The 24,665-nt window shown below is 44.9% G+C and overlaps 1 protein-coding gene across 2 annotated transcripts in view; it reads right to left on the bottom strand.

Moving 5' to 3' along the window:
* FLNB (filamin B) overlaps positions 1–24,665 on the bottom strand; it is a 71,023-nt gene that overhangs the window by 32,274 nt on the left and 14,084 nt on the right. For both annotated transcript variants that reach the window (XM_054639891.2, XM_054639890.2), the window contains exons 2-16: positions 14,855–15,103; positions 13,743–13,840; positions 12,723–12,870; positions 9,483–9,601; positions 8,684–8,761; positions 7,742–7,904; positions 6,279–6,476; positions 4,453–4,590; positions 3,197–3,323; positions 2,519–2,655; positions 1,950–2,143; positions 1,517–1,630; positions 874–1,017; positions 414–537; positions 3–163 (exon numbers count right to left, since the gene is read on the bottom strand). In XM_054639891.2, coding sequence (XP_054495866.2) covers positions 3–163; positions 414–537; positions 874–1,017; positions 1,517–1,630; positions 1,950–2,143; positions 2,519–2,655; positions 3,197–3,323; positions 4,453–4,590; positions 6,279–6,476; positions 7,742–7,904; positions 8,684–8,761; positions 9,483–9,601; positions 12,723–12,870; positions 13,743–13,840; positions 14,855–15,103 — 2,192 coding nt within the window. The remainder of the gene's footprint in view (positions 1–2; positions 164–413; positions 538–873; positions 1,018–1,516; positions 1,631–1,949; positions 2,144–2,518; positions 2,656–3,196; positions 3,324–4,452; positions 4,591–6,278; positions 6,477–7,741; positions 7,905–8,683; positions 8,762–9,482; positions 9,602–12,722; positions 12,871–13,742; positions 13,841–14,854; positions 15,104–24,665) is intronic.

The raw sequence follows: 24,665 nt of genomic DNA, 5'->3' as shown, positions 1-24,665 counted from the left end.
ACCTCTCCTGCAAAAAGCACTTTAATGGTGTAGCGCCCAGCAGCAGGTGGTGAGTATTTCACTGTGAATGTATCATTAGCATTGTGGATGATGTCGAAATCAATGTCCTCTTCCTCACTGCTGACCACACGAGCATCACACTTAATTCCAACACTGACATCACCTAGGAAAAGCAAGTGGAGGTTTTGCTACTGGACAGCACAGACACTGCCAGCCAAACAGCCAGACCATTCCCACTTCTATCTGTCTGAGTCACCATGTTAACTAATGTAACAGATCAGATCACTTCACTGCAATGTTCTGCTTCCCAAGGTTTTTCCACTAAATAAGGAAAACCAGCATGGAACAGTACATTATCCCTCCTTGCATGACCTGTGATTCTAATACCACAGAATAGCCCAGCCTGCTTTTACCTTCTCCTGCATCTGTGCAGTCCACAGTGAAGTGGGTTGGCTCACTTGCCTTCAGGCCAGTCCTCTCCACACCAGGTCCAAACACTTTGACTTTCTGAGGATGACTCCCTTGACCTATAAGGACCTACACAAATTCACAAGGGTCAGAATCACACATCTGTTACACTTGAGATCACAGCCAAGTCAGAGTATTGCTTGGAGAGGAGCTACAGGATAACAGACACAAATGAATGGCCCCAAATCACTCAGGCTGCAGCTGGGCTGATAGGAGACCACCACATGAGCTTGTAAAAACAGAAAGATGTATACAAGTGGATAGGTTTCTAAAAAAATGAAGCAGAAGGACACACCTCCTTGAAGTCCACAGAAGGGGTTTATCATCCTAGTTGTACTAACAAGTAGTTGTGAGCACCCATGTCCTATTTGACCATAACTAAGATCTATTCATCTCTGTACTTACCCTAAATGGGCTGTTGGGCACATTGGCTCCTCCCCAGACAACAGAAATTGTATGTTTGATTGGTTTAACTGGCACATAGGAGCAGGCAAACACACCATCAGGCTTGCTCTTTATCTGGATATCAATAGGGTTTCCTTCTCCATCCTAAAAAGCAGTAATACAAGCAGAAGGTTCAGGTGCTTCAAAAATGTTTGCATGGTTTGAACAGCTCAAGACTGTTCCAGAATGTGTCAGTTTTTTGGGTTTTTTTCCAGAACTGCAGTTCAGAAATACTGAAGAAACATGCAATTTACACTCCTGCAAGTCTTCCTCATCTAACACTTGCTCATTCAAACACCATCCTACAACACATAGAAAATTCACAGGCTCAGAGACACTTAAGTGCTTCCAAATGACAACTCAAGGAAATTACACTTGGCTTTGCTTCCAAGCAAGAAAGCAAAGCCATTTACTTCAGAGCAGTCACTTGGTCTTCAGTTGTTGCCTGACTACATTACACAGATCAAAGCACAGAGTTTTGACTTGAATTACACATGCCCAGAATTAAGTGGTGTGTAAGTGAGTAGGAAGACTTAAGGCATTTTTCTAAACAGTATTAAAGTCCTTTTGCTGCAGTTTCACACAGCTGCCTTTGGGTTTTTACCTGTGCATACATCTTCAGAGGTGCTTTCCCAGCATCCTTGGTTTCAACTGTGAACTCAGCAGGATTGTTCACTATACAGCCAGTCCTCTCCAAGCCCGGGCCATAAGCCTTCACCTAAAAGAGCACCTCAAGAATATCAGTTTGCAATTCAGAAAGAGAAACAACACTAAGTGATTTATGTATGAAGACCTGCCCCCTCCACAAACCCCATGAAGCATGTGATACTACTTCAGCAAGTTTTCATTACATTAAATCAAAACCACAACAGTGTTATTCGAAAAAGCTGAGGAGTATCTGGCTGGGTAATATCTTGGCAAATTCAGAGCTTTAAGCAGAGGCAGTTTAAGGGTCTGCTACCAGAATCCTTTAGAAACATCTCTACTGTAGTTACATCCAAGACATGCTGTGCCATGGGTGAACTCCTGTGCCTCACCTTATCCGCGTTGAAATCTCCTGAAGCCGGGCGAATGAAGGCCATGTAAGGGCTGTCTTTTATGTCCTCATCATCACACATGATGTGCACAGCATATTCACCGGGCTCTTTGGGCCAATACTTCACATCACACGAGCCATCATTCTTGTCATCACACTCAATTTTAGCCTGAGAAGGGCCTTCTATTGCAAAGCCTGAAAAAGGAACAAGTAGGTTCCTCACGTTGGGTTTGTGGTGGCCGCTAACTTAACACCACTTCCACAAATAGTTTTTTGTTAGCCTTAAACATGCCCGATCTCTCAGTCATCCTTCTTCAGCAATACAGGAGATCATCCATCCATCATTCCCTTCTGGATGTCATCCCACAAAACCACAGATTAACACTCTCCATCACACACACTCCTGTCTCTAGGACATGCCTTTGATACTCTATAGATGTTAGTGTTTAGACCACAATGTCTTACAGACATGGTTTTTACTGTTGGGAAACCTATTGTTTCTCGTGAGTTCACTGCTAGCATTGCAAGATACAAATATTTCAGGGAATATTACTCAGTCAAGTAACATACCAAGAGAGCCAACTTCTGTGCCAATGGACTCGACCACAAAGTCAGCTGACTTGCCCACAACTCCCTCGTGCAGTCCTGGCCCCCAAGCTCGCACTTTCTGAGGACCTGCTTCATGACCCACCTGAACCTCAAAGGGGCTATCAGAGAAAAACAAAGCATGGAATTAGAAACGGGGACAAATACAGCATCTGTGTTTTTCCCCAGGCATTTTAATGAGGGTCTACATTGAATTTTCCAAATTAATAGATGCTATCATGTGGTGCTGCACAGTGCCCAGCAGTGTTTTTCTAGCACAGATGTCATCCAACGCATCACCATCTTCCACCACAAATCCTGAGTGTCAAATACTTGCTCTGCTTGCTATAGCTGTGGACACTGAAATAAGAGTCCTTCAAAATCTTACAGCAAAATCCAAGCTGCATCACCCACCATGTTTTATTAGGTTTTTTTATTCATGATTTTGCGTTAGAAAGACTGACACAAATCACCCTTCAGAGCTTTGTCAAGCTGCTGCAGCCCAAAACCAGGCTGTTAAAAATAAAAAAGTTACAACAACAATTTGCCACTAACTTGTCTCCCCAGTGCTTCTTTTCAAAGATCAGCGTTGCTTTAAAAGCCCACCAACTACACAACCCACTGAAGGACATAAAAATGCCCAAAAAGCTACTTTTGACTCACCTTTTTGGGATGTTTTGCCCACCCCATGTAATTGTGACAACGTACTTCCCTGGTGTGGCTGGATAATATTCAAATGCATATATACCATCCATAAAGCCTTTTTGTTTCACCAACTCCTCCAAGCCCTCTGTTGAAAGATCAATTCAGCATTGAACTTAACAGTTTCCATCCTGCTTTCAATTACTCAGACAAGTTCATGTTTTCTAGTATTTATTTTAGCTTGCAAGAATAAATTTCTTCCACCAGAAAAAAAAAGGTCAGGTTATAAGGGAAGTTAGTTCTATGTGCCCTCTAGGACAAAGACAGCAAACACTTCCAGAAGAAATACAGCAGAAAGTATTTTAAGTTACCAGACTTAATAAGTTCCCTTGTGTTTTATTTTCTTAGTCTGCAGTATGATGCATGTCATATGTTAAAACAAAAAAGCTTAACATTTGTCAGACTTTGTAACCACAAGTATGCAGGGAATGCCTACTTTTCATTTTCTTCAAGATGAAGAATTTAGGAAGAAAAGCTTAATACGCTAAAATTTACATTGATATGTCTGTTGATTTTTTTCCCCCCCCAGCCTCACGAAGCCACACAGTCAGAGCTCTGTGTGTGTGGAGGAGGTGAAGGCAATACAATGCACCTTTGAATGCCGCCCCAGCGGGGGGAGGTGGCGGGCTCGGAGTACCACACAGGGACTGCTGCTGGCGGCCACATGAGCCAGCAGCCCCTGTGCTCCCATCCTCCCAGGCAGAGGGCCACATCCAGGGCTCAGGACCAAGGGACCTGGGGACAGATCCTCATAGATGGTCTCTGTCAGCCATCTGGGTTCTTTTCCTCCTCTGCTTGTGTGCCTAAGCAGCTAGTGCCACTGGGAATACTGCTCTGAGCCATTCCCAGCTTTATGAGAGCAGCATTTCCATCAGGCCAGAGACCATGGTGTGTGACTTGCTTCCACAGATTGCACGAAGATGCAATGTGTACCCATAAAGTTTGGAGGCCACAGCAGGCAGATGTATGGATTTTCTCAGTTTTGCCAACTGACACATTAAAATGGAAAGAACTAAAACCAGATATAATCTTACCCAGCCTTGCAGATCAAAACCTCCCCAACAGACACCGATAAACCATTCTGAAGTCTGGCTTTTTAAACAGATCCCATCAGTTCCATCAGGACACCATCTCCTTCCTGCTCTTCCTTTTCCCAGGCTCTGCTCCTCCCCCTTCTCCAAAACACATGCACAGCACAGATACACCCCAGCACTCACTTGGTCCCTTTATAGTCACTCCAAGATCTCCGCTCCCTGCTGCTCTGGTATCAACCTTGAAGTCGGCCGTCTCCCTGATACGGACGCCCTTGGGCTGCAGACCTCGACCAGTGGCACGACACGCGCTGGGGTTGCAGGCTGCAAAGGAACTTCAGGCATTACTACTGTCTCTGATCTCAACATACCCAGCCTAGCCAGCCTGGGACAACCTTCAGTTTAACATTGACTCAGGGCAACCACAGCTTAGCTTTCAGCAGAAGGTTACAGCATCAAGGCAGACAGACCTGAGTCTGCCCGGCTGCTGTCTATGCCCCCCAGCTTTCAGGCAGTAGCAGTCAGTGCCACCAGGCAACATTGACCCTGTCCAAGACCATTTTTTAGAATGACTGCAAACACTGAAGCCCTTCTGCTTTCCAATTCAATGCCACTTATCAATACAAGACTTTTACACAGCTATCACATAGAGAGATTTGCCACAGACACAACCTTCCTGACGCCTTTTGCATTGAGGCCCACTGCAGTGTAGGGTGAAGGGTCCCTTTGCAGATAAGCCCCAGTGAACAGCATTATTCTGCTGGTCTTTCAGAAGCACATGACTGGGATAACTGCTATTAGCAAAGCTGAGTTTTGCCTGTCCTTCGTTAAAAGATGTCACATCAAACCCCCCCTGCTTGTCACAGTTCACACTTTCACAGAAGCAAAGTCACCAAGCCCTCTGCAGCCTGAAGCAGGGTGGGGCAGGAGGGTTACACATAGCTTAGGCTTATCTGGGCCTCTTTACTCCAAGCACTTCTCTGGGCCTGCAGAGCGGCTACAGAAATTCTGCACACTTAGGAATAGTTTTCATTACACAATCCCAGCTGTCATGAGGTTTTCAACGCCAAAGACCTGAGAGGTTTGAAGAGACTTACAAACAACCACAGCTTCCCAGCACTGTAAACCAAACACGCATTTTCCTCAAGCATGCCATGCTTACAGCAGGAGCACAAGTCTGCCAAGCAGCTTGTTAGGTTTTCACTCATTATACAACAGCTTACAGGTTCTCCCCTCACCCCCGCAGCAGCCAACATCGCCCTGTGTCCTACACTGGCCAGTGTGAGTGGGGATTGTGTGGCATCTGCCAGCTCTGAAAGCTCAGTGGGAACACACAGGAGCGTGGCTGACGTGGAGTGGGAACAGCTTGCAGAGCACTCACACAGCTGCGTCAGGCAGCTTGTGGTTAAGCCAGTTTCACTGACTGGGTCACACAAAGCTTCAGTTCGTTTGCAACTTTCCTCCCCAACCCCAACAAAACCAAAAATCCTTTTGGCTGGGACAAGCTGCAGGCTAGAAGCTTACAAAGAGCAAACACGACGGAGCATCCTGCACACCTCTTACCAACTATGAAGCCATTAGCAGTGAAGTCCAAAATTCCACAAATGGAGGGTAGCTCAGGAGAGATGAGCAGAGATCTAAAAGCATAGGAGCAGGTAAGGATGGAACAGAAAGCAAATTAGGTGTCCATTAAGGAGGAAAACAGTAAATATAGTCATTTGAGGAACAAGGGTGGAAAACAGCAAGACACTGCATAGCTGGATAAATAACTCAAAAAAATTCAAAGGGCAGCTTAACATTTGTAAGTCTAGGCAGAAAGGAAACTAGCAACAAAAGCCATATTACTGTTAGAGAGCACTGGTTTATCCTGAGAGTACTCAGGTGACCCACTGAAACAGGACCAAGATGTTGAAAGGTAGAGAATATAAAAGGCATGATCCAAGCATATTCTGTGATCACATCCAAGGAGAAAAATGCTCATCTACATTTATATGCATTTTTAAAAAACATACCCTCTCCAATGAGAACAGTGCAAGGAGTTTTGGGAATTGCCTCCCCAGCAAAAGTCACTTTGACAATGTGAGGACCAGCTTGAACAGGTTTATAGGTGCAGCGGTAGACCTGGTTGCCTTTGTCTTCCACTACAACTTCAGCAAGGCTTCTTCCCTGAGGATCCTCCACTTCCACAATCACGTCACCCACACCAGCACCTGCAAAGGAAAGAAGCTCAGCTGAGCCTTGGCTTCCCCACCAGCACCAGGCACCCTGTTTCAGACCACTACCAGCTGTCTGTGCTCAGCCAGCCATCCTCTGCTGCCAATTCTAGGCACAGCCTCCGTGCTCAGCTTTTGCTGACAGCAATCAAACATTTGAGCAGAAAGTGGGCAAGACAGCATGGTGGCATTCCATGAAGTCAAACTGACAGGGCTCTGCTGCTCCAGCCACAGGGTTTCACAACATAGCACTGAATATACATACAGCCTGGCTACCCCACGGACACCACCCTGTACAATCTCTATCGCAGATCAGCTTTACCAGTCAGTTCAATCTCTCAAGCTTTGAAGTGGTTTAGATTAAGAGATTGGACAAATGAATGCTGGTCTGACAAGGATCCTCTCAGCTGGACTATATGTATTCATTTTTGTTCAGACACCTGCTCCTCTCACATCTTATTCAACTCATCATACAACAAAAACAGTTTTCTATACACTTTCAGAGGCCAGACATGTCTTCACATGATTCAGACCACTCCCTCTCCCAATTAGAGGCTGAACATAATAGTTGCCTCACTATAACCACATTTAATTTTATTCCTAAAATCCCTCAGGCAGAAGGCAATTTCAAATATGCTACTCAGCATATTTTGGTGTTTAAATGCTACAAGTAACTGCCCTAAGTAGTTTCACATTGTTCTAAATGAATTAACATTTGTAGCATCTTATTGACTCATTCCTCTAGGCTACAGCATTGGCCTAATAGCAGGTAACAAATGATGTGATGGAGATGCCCTAATGAAGATAGTAACCCTCTAATAATTACAATAGAGGTTGAAACCAGTTCATCATTGAAGTATGAACTCAAAGTAGCACTGCAGCAGGTTCTGTAGAGCTAAATATAGAACACACTACACATTTATGGTTGGCTCACAGTTTATCCTTCACATTCATGTTCACCATGTCACATTCTTGTTTTAAATGAGTTGGGGACAGAAATCAGCCAGGAACTTGACTGCTGCCATCCAGCAAATTCATGGCCAATTTCTGGGTCAGGCTTAGCACCCTCTTGCCCCAGCTCAGCTCTGCACTTCAAATATTTCATACACAGCTGAAGCCTTCTGAGCAGCCCAGCTATTATTTCGCCCGTGAGTTTGATGGGGCTACAAATCCTCATCCACTTTACAGCTATTTTTCCAAGGCCTTAGGTTCTCACATTTGAGGACACTGCAGGATTTCCATCATCACCCATCCCTGCTTACCTGCTGTGTAGAGGTCAAAGTAGGTAGGTTTATTGGCAATGTTCCCTGCTGCCTCCAATCCCGGTCCTTTTGCTGTCACTTTGCTTGCATCTCCCTGGGCTTTGTCGACATTCACTTCAAATGGGCTCTTTGAGATGTGCTGCCCAGCAAACAGGACTGAAACCTAGGGACAGGGAGCATCAGCTTGGACCCATCAGGCAGAGGCAGGGCTCAGATCACCACCATAAAGCTAAGTGCAGGGTCAAGCACCTGCATTCCCCTAACACAAAGACTCTTTGCCTCAGAGGTGAGGGACCATCCATCCACAACCCTCATCAGATCCATGCTAACTGCTGCCACCTTCTTAAAGTTCCATTGATTAGAGTCAGGCACACCAGCACGGAAGCTTGAATCAAGATGTGCCAATACAAGGTGGACCTCCATCCAGCAATGAAGTGGCAGCAGAACTTGCATTTTATTTTTTCAGGCTGGCTGTGGGGACCAGCCATCCTAGAAAGTGTCAAAGCAACAGGATCACCCATCATAAACCTGTGACTATGGGCCTCCAGAGACAAAGGGAGAGAATCCTTCTTTGCAAAATCCCTACAGCGTACAGTACCATCACAAAGAAATACCTCATGGAAACAACCTGCTGTTTTCATCTGCATCTCTTGTGACAACCCACAAAACTGTCTTTGTGAGTTGCACAAAGTGGCCCAGCTGTAGCACTTGATACCTAAACACAAATGCACTTTCTCCCAACACACACTTCTTTTCCTCCTTGCAATGGGAGCAGCCCAAAAGCCAGATAGACAACTAAGGCCACATCAATTTAACTTTTCTTCAGGATGCCTGAGGTGGCTCTTGCCCATTAGTGAATAGGGGGCCCTCAGGGGCTCATGTTAACAACCAGCAGAGCAGTGTGTCTAGCAAGAGAATACTGGTTATTGACATAAAACTCACCTTGTGAGGTCCAGTAACCCTTGGAACATACTGTACTGAGTAGGTTTTGTTTTTGTCACTGGACGGCGTTATCTTTGCCTAGGAGAGAAAACACATCCCTCGTCAAGCTGTGCCTACGCACACCAGCTGAACTCTTTACTGATACTGCAATCTATTCCAGAGTCAGCACTGTTAGATTCTTGTTGCTGTGAGAGCAGGGATCCTTGCTATCCCCCTCTTCTCACATGGAAAGGTTTTGTCTTTACAAGAGGGGAAGCAAGCTACCTTCTTCCCAACCCAGCCCTTTCCTTTGCTGTTAATTGCTGTATTGAGGCAGGCCAAGAGTGAGGAGACAGTAAGTCCAATGTACAGCTGTATTTCTCTGGAATGCTGTAACATGATCAAGTGGAACACTTGGATGAGAAGTTTCTATAAACATTAAAACCAGCATTTTAACTCAAAATGATTCATGGCATCTAAATAGTTGCTTTAGCCATTCTTGCAGAATGAGTAAATGCAGACAGTGATTTACTGATGTATGTTATCTAAAAGCAGGTCAGAGTGTACTTGGCCAGTCAAGCTAAAGCTCTGCAACTACTGGACACTGGAGCTGTATTGCTTAGTTGCAGGTAGTGACTTTTTCAAGGCCATTACGAAGAAAAGCTTGAGGTTTCTTGCACTTCAGATAAACGGTATTTTGCAATTTCTTTTTAGATTACTTATTTGTCAAGAACTCACTTGTGAAAGATGAAGGTTACCACAAAAACTACAGTGTTCAGACCAATCTGACTTTTCCATACAAGACACTTATTGTACATACCTCCTCTCTGTTTCCTTCTGGATCTTCTATGAAGACCATCAGGTCACCCTGCCCAGCACTGATGGTGTCCACTGTGAAAATGGCAGGCTGCTTCACCATGTTCCCATGAGGCTCAATCCCTGTGAGACAGATACAGCACAGCACATTAGCTGCTGCCACAAACCTGGAAGGCAGTTTGGAGGCTGCCCAAAGGCTGTCCAACCTATTCTCCCTTGCAAGCCATCAGAACCAGTTTCCCCAGACTTTTGCACATCATGTCTTTACCCTCTGCCCACAGCATGATGCTTACAATAAGGCCTTCTCTTACAATACAAGTATTTTTAAAAATTGGTTAAATCATTGGCACTCAACTCATCTTACAATCTCTGACCAAGTCAGGAACCCAGCTGCTATCTGGATTCAGGTGAAAACCAGTTACCCTGACACGTACTGAGGGTCACTCCCACTGCTGACAAGTGTAGGACTGATGCTGACAGCAAGTGGGACATGTGCACTAGCTGCTCTTTAGGAGCTGCTCTCTTCACATAGTTAAATGTTTAAGTGCGTTGCACCACAGGAGGGGTGACTAGAGAGGCAGGAGAGAAATTTTGGGAAGCCTTTAGGTGAAGCCATTACTCTAGAGCCAAGAGTAAAAGACTTACTTTAAGCAAGACAATTTTTACCTGTACTGCCCCATCTTACTCCATTTTCAAAATCCAGCAGTACAGACACTGCTCAGATTTACTATCCTTTGAAATCTGCTCAGACTACCTGGCCAGAGTGTACACTGTACAAATAGCATGCAGGAACCTCTTAAAACAGTAAAAATCTTGCCACTTCTTGTGGTTTCCACTTAACTTTTAATCAATTTCCTTATTCCCCAGCACAGGGCCTGCTACAGCATGCATTTACCAGCAGGGTTTCATCATATCCCTGTACACAGACCCAGGTCATGACATCTGTCATGGTGGTGTCAGACTGAGTGGGTGGAAGAACTTCCCAAAGTTGCAGATTCCAGACTAGCCCAAACACATCCATACCCTTCCGTCCAAGGCAATTTCTCCTTGGCTGATTCATAAAACCGTGGGCACTCCAGCTCCATAGCACAATTAGTGGAAAGTGCAACGTCTGATAGATTATAAAGGAAGTGGTTGTGAACAACAGAATTCCTGAACTTGTTTATCTTCAGAAAACAGTAACTTAAGAGTAATGCAAGGAAGACCATGTTTTTCCTAGGAAATCTGAGCATTCTGATAAGGTGTTAACAATTGACATATTCATTCCTTCAAACTGAGCCCTAAATTATCATCTAGCTGAAACTGCTACGAATTTGCTCTGTGTCTCTCCAGTCCATCCTAAAAGCACTAGGATAAGGTATTCAAGTTGAGTATCACACCTTCTGCAAGCACAAGAAGGATTGATTATCCTCCTCTGAAGACAATTTCAGCCAGGACACTATTGGTTCTACAGCGCTTTCTTGGCCTAAACTTCATCATCTAGATTTTACTATCTTGTCAGTGGCCTGCTTTGGATGGTTAAATGAGAACTCCTAGTCCACCACTGAAGACCTACACAACTCTGTACATCCCCTCTGCAGGCTCATTTCACACCAGCTCTACACATGGCTGTCCTCAGCACAAACCCTCACGGTGCTCAGGGTGGTGTGCTACAGCCAAGACTCTTGTTGGGAGCTTATGAAGAGCTTACATGAAAAAGGATAATAAAAAGAGCTAAGACTGACCCACTTTACACTTGACAGTCATCTTTTTCTGGAAGCACGAAAACCTGTTTCTCACCTGTCCAAAAGACCCTGCTCAGTCAAGGACTGAGCCCCTTGCTGCTGGAGTCACCTTCCAGTTCTGACATATCTTAGCAGTCAGAATTATCAATTAGTATATTTAGTGACTCTGTTTTGGCAATTAACTTAATGAAAGCATCAATCTTTCAAGAAGAGCCACTCACTCTAAAGTAATTTTCATTACAAAGGCTCCAGAGACACATGAAAGCAGACAAAGTAATTCCAGTTTTTGAATGAATAAAAACATGACTAAAGCCAGACTTGACAGACTGAGGCAGGCTGATCAGTCGTTTACACATCTGGGGCCTGAAAAATGTGTCTGTGTATTGTGGTTTGCTGTGGAAGGCACCAACAAAGAAAATCAACCCCAAGTTGGATAGGTGCTAAACCCACTCTGACTGCAGCAAATGCTCTTAAGTGCATAAATAAAGTCCATATCCCTTCATTCCATTAGTTATGTTTCAATGGAAAATCAAGTTTAAAAAACCCCAGGCAAATAAGAAAACCAGAAAAAAAATAAGGAAAGTTTTGTTTCTTTCCATTTCACTCTTGTAGACCCATTTCTGAAACACACTCATTCTGAAAGTCTTGAAGGACCAACAGCAGCCCAGAGACCAAAAAAAAAAAAAAATTAAGGTGGAATGGAGAGCCAAGTGTAATGCTGAAGAGATGTCTTCCAACATGCCAACCATATTAAAGGTAAAAATCTGTTACTTATTCAGCTGTGACTATACTCCAATCTAGAACAGAACCTCATCAATAGTTTTATGAAATGATCAATTAAAAAGGTCAGTTAAAAATAAGAATGCCTACATAGATCTACAGTTGCTTAAGCATCTATGGATATCCAGCAAATTCAGCCTTCAGTCCTTCCAATCAGTAAATACAGCCTTTCTAATAAAGGCTCAGCACTATTTAATGTCTCAAGGGCTACCAACCCATCTTTGTACATGTGCCAAGTATTCAACACTATAAATCAATTCAAGTAAGTAATTTAGAATTATCCCACTCTAACACACATCAAGCCTGGGTAATGGAAAACTGTCTCTACAGAGAGCCTGCCAGAGAGACAGTGAGGTGATGAAGTTTTTCTTCTTTTAAGGAGTGCTTTATCACAGGAAGCATTCCCTGGTAGATCATCACCCATCAACAGCAATACTGCTGGCCTGAATTCTACACCAAGGTTGTTTTAGCCCCATATCATGCTACTTCTTCCAGCTGTGGATGGGAGGCTGGCAGCTTGCAGAACAGGTTCAGACTGGGAAATTTACATGTTAGAACTAGGAGTGCCTTCTGGACTATATCCATGTATTTCTGAAACCAGGCACCACACCAAGAGTATACAAGTGAAACTTTGAAGTCAGTTAGTTACAGTAGGTCTGAAGTTCAACATAAGCAGAAAACCCCACCCAGCTTTCTGAAGAGTTACTGCTCTGTGCAGCTTCAGCTCACCAAGTCCTCACCTTTGCCATAAGCCCTTGCTTTCTTTGGATTCAGTTTAGGTTTTAAAGGAGCTCCTGGTTTCAGCTTGGCTTTGGGGAACTGGGACAGGTAAGTCATCACAGAGTGCTCATCCACATCAGGGTGGATAATTTCTTCAGGGGTAATAACCTGAAAGACAGTGCAATTAAGCATATTGTACCAGTGCTTGGTTACCGCAGGTCAACACAGAAACAGAACTATGACACAGACTTAGATTTCAAAACTCCCACATGCTAATGGGATTTCTTACACTTATTTTCCCTTTGATACACACAACATCATTTATTATCTCAGGCAAGAAAATCAAGAAGCTCATAATTATCCCAATGTGGTTTGGGGGCTTTTTCTGCCTTGATTACTAAGGGTTCTCAGGAGACTGCAACAAACTTAATGGTACCAAGGCAAGAGAACAGCAGTTATGTTCCCCTTGGAAAGTGATATGGGGATAATTGATACTGAAAAAGTAATTCATAATCCTGTAGGCAACAGCTCTGAACTGCAAGACTTGCAAAGTAAAACTTGTGACTCCTGCTTCCACAGTACCAGCTGATTCAGAGACTTCTGGAATTCTGTCCAAATTTATCAGCATGAAAACAATCCAGTTTTTTATATACATTTCTCTCTGTTTGAACATTATCATTGCAGGTGATTTCCTAAGCCAGTAAGTTTTTCTTCTGTGGAATTCAGTGCAGGAAAACAAATTCACTCTATGGACTAAGATGTCAGGCACCACCACATAGGCCCTTTCCTCCTACCTTACATGCTGCAACAGCAGCTTTCTTCAGCAGAGACACCTACACAAATACAACCAGAGCTCTGAAATGTAATGGTGTGTTTCATTACAGTGCACCCTTTCTCAGGCAACTCTACATGAGTTAAGAGTAACTTTTCAAACCATCCAAGCAGCTTTACCTGCTTTCTTCAATTTAAACTGCAGCTAGTCACGAGACCAAAGCTGGCCACTGTGCTCGCCACGGGCAGCCCAAGGTTGGTGGCCTTACCTGTGGCACACCCAGCCAGTCATCCGCCTGCTGCATGGCTTCCCGAGCGTTGTCCACGGGCTTCTTTGGGTCCCAGCTCTCCCAGTCAGGGCACAACCCTGCAAGCACATTTCAGTTGTTGTGTGTTATCTGCCAAGGTGCTTCCCTAGCTGAAGAAACCAAGTGTAAACTCCAGATCCCCTTGCATTACACTGCTTTGCAGAAAGACATTCAGAGCTTTGCAGAAGTAGCCAAAACAAGACAAGCACATGCTGCTTACTGAAACAACTCGAAGGCAACAATCAGTGTAGAGTCATAGAATGGTCTAGGCTGGAAGGAATCTTTAAAGGTCATCTAGACTGACCCCCCCCCTGCAATGAGCAGTGATATTTTCAACAGAGCTCTGTGCAACCTGACCTTGAACATTTCCCAGGATGGGACATCTACCATCTCTCTGGGTAACTTGTGCAAGATACCACTCTAAATTTAGCACAAATACATCTACCATCCTTTTTGTTTCACTGGTTCTCTTGCAGCATATTTGGTAAAGAACATTTCAACCGCTTGCCACAGCAGCCTAGATTGCATTAGATGAACACCTGCAATCCCACTAGCAAGGCTGTTTTATTAAAAAAGTGAGGAAATTTTGCCTTTTTCACACTACATCAAATTATTTGCCTTAAGCAGCTCAGTCTCAGATTGCTAAACACTGAAGTTTCAATTAGTGTGTTCAGTTAGGGAGCTCTGTGCTCCCTCTGCAAACCTACTTCAGGAGAAGACATGAAGTCTCCCACTGCACCCTGAAGTTGAAAGGTTGTTGGCACTTGCCGTGGGAACAATCCCTTCTTCCATTTAGGAGCCAGCATTTCTGCCTTTGTCCCTTGCACCCAATACAAAGCTTAGATGTGGCGCCTCCCATAATGCAATCACACATTCTGCTACAGGCTAGAATTTCTCTTGGCCAAGAAGTTTACAACTTGCTGCTTCCTGCAGCTGGTCTCTTTGGACTCTTTTGGTTTTCTTGAAAGCCTCATTCCAGTCTCGAGGAGGCAGCGAAAACCTCCTCACATAGGGAGAGCAGCCATAAGGATAACAAGCAAGGAAAACACTGGCCATCAGACCAAAGGACTTACCTGGAGCACAGCTGTCAACAAGAGCACCCAGTGCTTTGCCATCCTGCCAGTTCTGATTGAAGTTTGTGATTGGCAAGTAAGGAATTTTGTTCTGGATCCAGCCCAGCAGCCTCTGCTTAGGAGTCTGCTTCTTTGCATCATCATCACCTTCATCCTCCCACACTGGCATAGAAATGGAGTAGTGAAGGATAAGGGTCCATATCAGGCCAAGGATCAGCTTCAGGTTTCCATCAACTATGGCTTTGCTATCTGGAAGACAAAATACATACAACTGATTACCTGCCATTCTAAAGAAAAGAGGTGTGTTTTTAAAACAGTGTGCCTGCACTCATGCAGGTAATCAAGGACAAGAAAACTGACCCAGGGCACTTGTAGACATTTGTTCAGGTGGAGACTCCCTTCCTCACAGGAAGCATTAGAAAGGGCAAAAAGAGATGAGTCAAAGGACTCAGTGCTCTCCAGTTGTCACCTGCTCCTTCAGCAGGAGAAGTGGCAGTTTAAGATCTCTAGTACTTTGATTTGGATAAGTACCACCTCATATTTTGTAATAGCATTTGTATCTTATGAAAAAGGACAAACAGCATGTGATGGAGGTCACAAAACCAGCATTCCAAAAGGCATGATACACTCCAGGGCGTAGATAAAAGCATCATTTAGGAAGCACCATTTATGTACAGAAACATGTCTCCCACACACATCAATAATTTGCCTTTTAAATGGTAGGGAATAAAATAAAGTGCTGCTCTGTAGTGACGACAAGCAAATACAGAGTTTGGAATTGGTCTGTATTGGATATATCAAGACCTGTGTACGATCAGCAAAGTGGGCAGGTGGCAGTCCCTGGACAATCCTTTGCTCCATAACACAAGACACCATCCCTTCACACTACAAATTCAGAGCTACAGAAAAGAAGAGCCAGCTTTGGCTTTTCCATATCGTGCTCCAGCTTAAGAAAAATTTATCACCAGAGTGGCTATGCTGCTGTTCTGCTTTAAGACACACTATGGAGCTAAGTTTAAGGCTGCTGGGTATCAAGATCAGATTTTCATAAGCAAAGTCTGCAGGGGCAGGATGCCTTTCTGCATCAGTTTGGCTTTGTGAAGTGACCACTACAGTTCTGCAAATTCACATGCAAGTTACTTCAGCTTTAATAAGTCACACACAGGATGCCTCTGTTACAATCAGCACTGTTACTTCTGCTTTATTGATTTGTCCCTTATTAAACTCTTGAAATTTTGAGGCGTGGGCTTCGTTTCTCACGCCTCCCTCCCTTTGAGCTTGTAGTTGTTTACTCAGGCTGTATTACACTGCTAACAGCTCCAGTTTTTCAAGCTCACACAAATCAGAGCTCTTCTGCAATGTTTCAGGATGCTCTCAGCTGACAATTCCTCTTATTCCTAGCAGAATGTTACAGCACAGCATTTTTTGGTTCTTTCCTCCATTTCAAGTGCAAACTGTTACAGAAATCCCTTTTCAGTCAACAGAAGTTACAAGTAACCTGGAAACTTCTGTCTACTCTCCAGCTCCTGCAGCATATGCTAGAGTAAAGACAATTACAGCTGTATAAACTCTTTCATGCCACCAGAAATCTTACAGAGTCCTAGCCAGCAAAGTAAAAATGTTCTGTAACTGGATTGCATTCTCCAGTTCACATCCAGAATGCTAACAGGCAAGTCCTCCAAGATGACCCTCCTTGTGCCCAGCACTCACTGGGCATGCCTTTACCTACTGCTCTTCAGCTGTAGAGACCACAGCAGCAACCCAGCACCATCTTATCAATGCAAAAAGATCTACTAACTTTTAAAACAAGTGTTTATACAGAATAGTGATCAAGAATAGCAATCACCCTTTAACCCAATGCTCAGGCAAAGCAGTTAATATTTACATGGTTTCACAATAGAGCAGTATGTCTCAAACAGATAATGCTGTAACTTAAGACCTTGAAAGGCATTTGGACTTTCTGGGTAGTTAGTGTCTGGTTTCTACTCAGATTTATTTGCATGAGATTTTTTAACATCAATTTTGACTAATCTTACAGGATTACGATATGTGTCTGCCACTTGACTACTCACTGCTGATTACACATCCAGTCCAAGATACACAATAAATGGCTATGGGGTGATTAAGCCCTACTGGGTTTTAATTACAGGTTCCAAGGTAAAAGTCTACATCACATAAACAGTGGGTCTCCTAGCAACAACTCAACAGGCCCTACTGTTGCCCTTTTCTGTCCTCTTTCCAGCTGAGCTACAAACAGGTCAGTGCCTTCTGTCCCCCTGTGCCAGCAGCTCCTTCATCCCACTCCATGGCACAACTACCAGGTCACACTTGGTGCTGGAATACACCAATGGCCAGCCCACCTCTGCTCCAGAAATGCCTCCAAGCTTCAGTTTCAGATTTATATCAACATCAGCATTTTTACTAGAGGGACATAGCAATGATTTAGTATACTACAAGCAAGCTCATTTCAGAAAACTATCCAGCATTTCCAGGGAGGAATGCCAGCAGGACCGAACCACCTTGAGTACAATGCTACATACACATTACTCAATATAAAGAATGGCTCATTTTATATTTATAGCACATCAATAATGTCTGTATGTGGTTGCACTGTGGTTACTGCAGCAATCAGCTGCATCTTCAGAGCTGCCCCCAGCACCCCACTGCCCTCTCCAAAGGCACAGCTGACCTGGGGAAAACCAGCCTGTACAGGCTTCCCATCAAGAGCAAGAATATCTCATCTCACCAGCCTCATCCAGAAAGGCTGGGCACAGGGCTGCTGCCCTGATGACAGGAAAAGGTCATCACAGGAACAGGACAGCTCTTCCTCTCCGGGGTTGGTGCCATTGCCACGACTGCACTTTGTTAGCAAGTCAGCAAGCCCTCACAGCCTCCCAGCTTCCTGACAGGCATAGGGATCTCATGATGTCATTTTTTCCAAGCTAAGGAGGAGGGCTTGTCTGCTTTCATTTGGGGTGGGAAGTAGGCAGGGAGAAGAACTCCTGGGCAGGACAGACCTTATCAGCACCTCGCAGAGCTGCCCACAGGCCCTTCCCACAGGCACCCCACTCCCAGCACTGGCTCACAATCCCTATCACTATATTAAAGAACCAGCAGAACATTCAAGAGAAGACCAAAGTCCAGCTCAAAGCAGGCTTAGCTTCCATGCACTGCTGTAAAGCTCAGCTCCAGCTGAGCACTCAGCCTCACCAGAAGAGGCTCTGCTTTAGTGCTGCCTTTTTCATTAATTGACTAAAAACATTCAGTGCATCTTGGGCTTTAAGATGAAAGTGGCAACCAGGAATACATGCATCCATTCAGGTCCTGTACAGGGAGCACAGAGCTGGCCCTCTGAACACTTAGTAAACCAAATTTACAAGCAGCCCCCACCAGTTCTGAGTGCACACTGTAAGTGTAATACTGCCAAGGTGTAGGGATAGTGGAAAGAATAATATATTCCAATGACACTTAAGCACCAACAATCATTACTGCAGGCCCTGCTTGTATCCCAGCTCAGCTGGCTTGCCACTGAATTCCCTCTACTCCCTGGTCTGCTTCAAGACACTTTCTGGCCATCTCAGGCTGGAAAACAGATTACATAAACAGCAGACTTCCACCACTGCTTTCCTACAACAAAAATTACTTTTAGGCATACTTATTACTCACACAGTCAATGCTTTACAGAACCTTTAAAGTCATGATTCTCAACTGCTCCACTGGAGCTCATAATAAATTTACAACATAGAGATGCACACTTGGGTCAGTGCTTCTGAACCAAACAGCCCAGCCCCTTGACAATTCATCTCCACCAGCCCCAGCTGCATTTGGCTTTAAGCTTCAATGAGTTAGGTGGACAGAAACAAATTGCCTGCCTTGAGCTGTGAGAGCGTGTTTACTCCATAGCACCAGCCACATTTCCGTAGATTAAAGGAGCCCTCTCCATGCAGGAGACAGCCACTGGTCCCTGCCTTCCTGGGCTTGGAGGAAGCAAGCTGCTGGATGTCATCTGCCAAGATCATTTAGCAGGGCTGAACCAACTCTTTACAGCATCATTGCAGACAGCTTTAATGTAACCCTTCTTGGAGAAAGCACAGTCATCTGCATAACTTGCTTTACTCATGTCACAGTGCTTATGTTAACCTCTGTAAGATGCCCTTACAGGTATGTCAGAGAGCAATGTTCCCTGGTTTCCATAGGAGATGTGTGCTTTGGAGATCAAAGTCCCTGCAAGCTGACTCATACTTGCTGACAGTCACTGGACTTCTACTTTCAAAGGGCACATTTTTATGGGAAGCCCAGGAATGAAGCAGGAATCCATTCCACAGGCCCTCCCTCTTGCTTCAACACTAGTACTTGGGAGGACTTTAGCTCAGCTGGAAACAGGCAACTTTAGAGATGCCATCTAGAAGAGCCAATGGATGAAGGATTTGGAAAGAGGGTTTTGTGCTGGTTTTGGTGGGTTTGGGATTTTTTTATTATTATTAGAACTAAGAATTTTGTGGGTGTGATATGCAAGTTCTCCTGCCACTCTTGCTGTGGGCTTCAAAACTTTGAATGCTGCAAGGTGACCACTTTCAGACAGTCTGCAAGTTCTTATGGCTAGACATACTGTCCTAAACCAGCAAGAAACAAAAACCACAGAAACGTTTATGTTTGGATTTAACACAAACCTTCCTTCTCACCTATACTGTTCAATGTGCATTTTAACTTCAACTCTCAATTTCCAACTTGCTTTCCTCCTCTAGAAGTACCTGATGATAACCCAATATCAACAAAATAGCAGCAGCCATCAGCAAGATGTGGCCCCCACTCAGCTGCAGGCAGGCAGGAGCTGCTGTCAGCCCACTGCCAAGGTCCTGCTGTCAGGGTGCATCTCGACATGACATACATGCTGACTGCTGGAGAAAACCTGCCAGCCAGACTTAAGCTCTTCTGCAGAATCAACAAGAGAACTGAATAAGCAAGCATACTCTTTCTTAAAAAAAAAAGCACCTATATATAGCCTACAACATTAAGTTTTATGTAGAAGTATCCTGCTTCCTAGTCAGCTATTAAGTGGCTGCCTAGTAGGGTGAACAGGAAAACAGGCTGAACCAGAGCTCATTTGCTTCCATCACACCTCTGAGTCTAGATTGTAATTCTTCCACTTTTATTATCCTATTAACTAAGTGGCAACCAGCCCAAAAAATGGATTATGGCAATTCCATAGGCCAGCAGTACATACCACCAGTCTCAGTCTTGAAAAGGAACCAATTTTCAACTGCTCAAACTGATTTATAACTGTTGCTCTATACAAAAGTACTAATACGATATGTTACACTTGGACTGCTAAAATCACACTCCTCAAAGCAAAAAGAAAGATGTCCAAGTGCAGTGTGACTAGTCTGAGCCAGCAATGTGACCATTTTGAGACAAATGTGTGTCATTTTTATGGCTTGGGCCACAAAAAACTTCCCAACTCAACCTACCAAGTAGAAAACTGCCAGTTCTTGATCCTCTGCATTTCTGCTTATAGCTGCCCCAGGAGCCAGTGCCAGAACTGAAACCTGGCACTGGCTGGAAGCTTGCACATTTATCTACTCCATTAGAACTCCCTAAATTCTACTTGGAATACATGGCTTGAACAATATGACCTTTATTAGGTCTATAATTCTATCATTTAGGAAAAGAAAAAAAAAACCCAACAAAAAAAGCATTATAAACAAGTTTGTGACTAGTATCTTCTGCTCATGTGCAAGTCTGCTCTGCATTCAGATTAAGCATAAGTACTACCCAAACTGTGGCAATGTTGCTTGAACTCTGCCCTACAGCAGAGCTGCAAGTCATTCTCTGCTGGACAATTAGTGGAAACAAGCTACGGAGCCAGCCAGCTTCCTTACTAAATCAAGCTAGTCATACAGACTGTGGAAGTATTGCAAAACAAATGAAGGACTGAAAAAGCAGCTTTTGAGTAGTGAATTTTATTTTTTTTTAATAGTTTCATGGCTGAGCCTGAAGTCAACACAGTTTGTTCACTATCTCACAGAGCCATCTCAGAAGCTTTGCTGTTGATTTTCACACTGAGAAGTTAAACCACAACCAGAACTGATTTTTCCATCCACCTTCTCTAAAAAGGGGTCCTCCTCTTCATTTTTTATGTCTTCCATATTTAAATGTTTGTTCTATGTATTATACGTAGGGAGAAACCAAATCCATGGTTCTCAATACAAAACAAAGGAGAAGTCTCACCAAGAGCCCTTACTCCTTATTCCCAGGCATGGAAGGAATAATTTTGCATAGCACACACAAAGTTCATAGCAATTATGGATCAGTTATGAAGAGACTGTAGAAATTTTAGATCTTAGCATCTTTGTCTGAGCATTTCCCTACCTCTAGTTATTCTCACCTATTTTTAAATAGCTATAGCAGCTATGGGACAGAAAAATTAAGCAATGATTAGGGCTTAATCTTCTGGAACAAAGAAAACACCACAGTGAGCGGAGCCACATGCCAAACAGAAGTATGCAGATGAGAAGGAGCTGAGCAAGCTGCCCAAGGAAATTCTTTGCTGAAGCATACAGTATGTGTTCACAGGCTTACTGTGTCTGCTAAAGACATTAGTGACATCCTCTGTAGGGATAATATGTCTTTAAATCAATTACAGGGGTTCCTCTGTGCTTTGAGAACATACTGCAACCATTTCCTCCAGTGTCCCTTAAGCCCAGGTCCCCATCCTCAGGGCCAGCACATCTCTTGTGCCCTGCCGTGTGCAGCCGCCCACCCCAGGGAGGCACAGGCTGTGCCTATCACACAGGGCCACTTTGTGGATACCCAGCTGTGACTGCCAGCCTCTAAGTGCCACAAGCTCCAGTCCCACTGCAGCTCTGCCTCTCAGCAGCATTTGCAGGCAGTGCTGTGACCCCCAGGACAGCTGATCCTCAGAACCAGCCTACCTGAGTCTCCCTGGGCTTTCAGCTCACTGGCTCCCAGATGAGCACCACACCCTACCAAGGCACAGCCACTCCTCAGCTTCACTAACCAGCCTCAGGGGTTCCATCACCTGAGGAAGTGTATCTTCAGGAAGTCTAAGTGATACACCATGTACACTCAGAGATCTAGTAAGCTTTTTACAAGGTAGGTTTTCCAGAGGAGGAATGGCTTTTCACTGGAGGGTTGTAAGAATAGTAACTGAGTGGTGATCTAGACACAGGCAGGAGGATGGAAAAGAAGATAGGGGTTTATTTTTTTGCAAGGGACAGAAACCATTTTCTTCTAGGCTTACCAGGGTGATTGGTTATTTAAAAAAAAAATAGTAAGATTCCTTTGTGAGACAAATCTAAATCTCTGGATTTGAGATATTAAACCCTACACTTCAGAGGGTTTTAAACTATCAAAACAGTGTTTACTTCAACTGGATTTGAAACCAATTATGTCAGAACTTCAGGCCACTATTGCATACATCATCCTGTACTGCCTGTTGGGGCTCTAGAAAGGATCTCATGAGGTGGAGCTGGCAACTGAAAAAATAAGTTCAAATCCAGTCTTTTTAGTGTAGGTTTGGCAAAAAAAAAAAAACCATCACACAGACTTTTAATACAGTAAAGAATAAAAATAATCAAACCAATGGAGCTCTCAGGAGCAAAGTACAGATTAAAATAGCTCTGCCCAACTTCTTAATAGGTACCCAGAGAACACTCATGTCTCACATCCAGAAGAGAAAGGCATAACACAAAGCAAGTTTAAGCCAGCAGTATAACAGCAGCAGCAACCAACCCAGCTTCTCCAAGAGAAACTCAAATCACTCAAGAGGGCTTGAAGGAGAAGTCAAGAATTTCAAAATTAGGAATTCTTAAGGCAGCTGGGGAAAATAGTCAAACTGCGGGTGGCTTATGATCAAATTCCTTAATACTTTCAGTCTGAACACACCTAGGTTTCTGCTGCCTTAAGTGCCATATCCCAAGTTAGGATACGAGGAGGTAAATACATTACTCTTACGTCTAGGAAGAGCTGCAGACAGGTGTTAATGCACATCCAACCCTTGCTGTGAATGCTGTCTGTGAGCACCAGGAGGGCTCCACACTGCTGGCACGCTGCTGGATGGGATTAGCAGTGAGCAAGGATGCAATACAGAACAGTAAGAGCTGCCATTCACTGTGGCTATTTCAGCCAAGCAGGTCCCCACTCACAGCTGCAGGACTGCAGCACAGATACCGAGCCGAACAGCACACAGGAATGCTGTGCTCATTATCTGACATCCTTTTGGGGCGGGGGGAAGAAAGGAAGGCGTCTGAATGTTCTGCCTTTGTAGAGCAGCAAGTTGCCATGAGTGCTGCTTTGTCCGCGGCCAGCGAGCCCCTCGCCAGCCGGGCGGGGGCAGAGCGCCAGCGCCACACTAACCCCAAAACCCCGGCTCACCTCGAGCCCTGGCACAGCCGAGCACCGGCGGCCGGGGCACAGGAGGCACCACAAGGGCTTTCCCCAGTGCTGGAACCCCCGTGCCCCACCTGCAGCTCCCGCCCCATACACGGGCAGCGGCACAGCGGGCTCCGGGCCTGCCACAGCACGACACCGCCCACGGCATCAGTGCCAAAACCACCCCACAATGGGCCCTGTGAGCCCGGCCCCTGCACCAGCGCAGCACATTCCCCGCTGCTGAGCTCATCCCAACGCCCCTCCGGTGCTGCTACCGGCCCCAGGAGCGGCTGGGACACCGCGGTCCCACATGCCTGTGCTGGGACAGACTGCACCGAACCAGCAGGTGACATTCAAACCCTTCGATGGCAAAGATCCACGTTTCCAGGGAGGAATGAGTGGAAGCTGGGTGGCAGAGCAGCCAGCCTTCACGCTTCACTATGCAAAGGGAGTCCAAGTCTCATGGGACAATTCTGCTCCCCATGGGCTCGAGTCAGCAGTGCCCCATCCTCCAGGACAGCACAGCCAGCAGCATGGCAAGGCTGACGGCATCAGCCTCACAAACAACAGGAGATTGGGAACGCCCCAGGACAGCACCTGGCAGCACGGGATGGGGCTGTAGAGAAGGGCTTCAGGATAGCACCCACACGGACACTCAGCCCCAGCAGCCCCAGGTTCAGAGGTGGGTGGAGGGAAGCTCCAGGAAGCCATGGGAACAGCACAGCACAAAGGCGTCCAAGTGCTAATTAATCATCAAGGAATAACTTGAGAAGGAAAGTCCCTGCAGTGGGGAGTGAACATGCCAGAATTGGATTTCTGCTAAATGATGGAGGGATGGGGAAGAAGGCATCCTCCTGCCTTTATCACACTCTGCTGAGAAACACTTGGCTCAACTTTTGAAACCAAGTGATGTGACACAAACTACACCTCCCTCCTCCAGTTATGAGACAGGAGAGAAAAGGGAATGATCCTACACCCGGTCTGTGCTCCCCAGGAGTCAGTACATTTACTGCCATGGCACAGGAAGGCTTCACCTTCCCATCAGAGCAGACAGCTACACCTGAGTCAGCAACACCACTAGCCAATTCACAGGAAAGGAATTTCAGTTTAAGCAAGACGTTAAAATTTTAGTCAAATGTATAATTGTCTACACCTCACAAGAAACACTTCTCTAGGAGTCTGATCAACTCAAGGTTGTCTCATTCACATGTGCAAACAAAAAAAAGCATGTCCTCACAACACAACTTGGGCATACACAACTAGAAAGCGAAGCCTCTTTCAGAAGGGCTGAACTGAAAAAAATAACTCTAGTGCCAGAACAATGCAAGTGACACAACAAAGCTACAAACTGTCTCTGAAGCTTAAGAGTGCTGTAAGCATCTCTGTAGGATTAAGGTAATCCTAAATCTCAGGTTACTTC

This window comes from Agelaius phoeniceus, chromosome 11, assembly GCF_051311805.1.
Source record: "Agelaius phoeniceus isolate bAgePho1 chromosome 11, bAgePho1.hap1, whole genome shotgun sequence".
NCBI lineage: Eukaryota > Metazoa > Chordata > Aves > Passeriformes > Icteridae > Agelaius > Agelaius phoeniceus.
The sequence above is the reverse complement of the archived record's forward strand: the minus strand, read 5'-3'. Positions and strand labels throughout refer to the sequence as shown.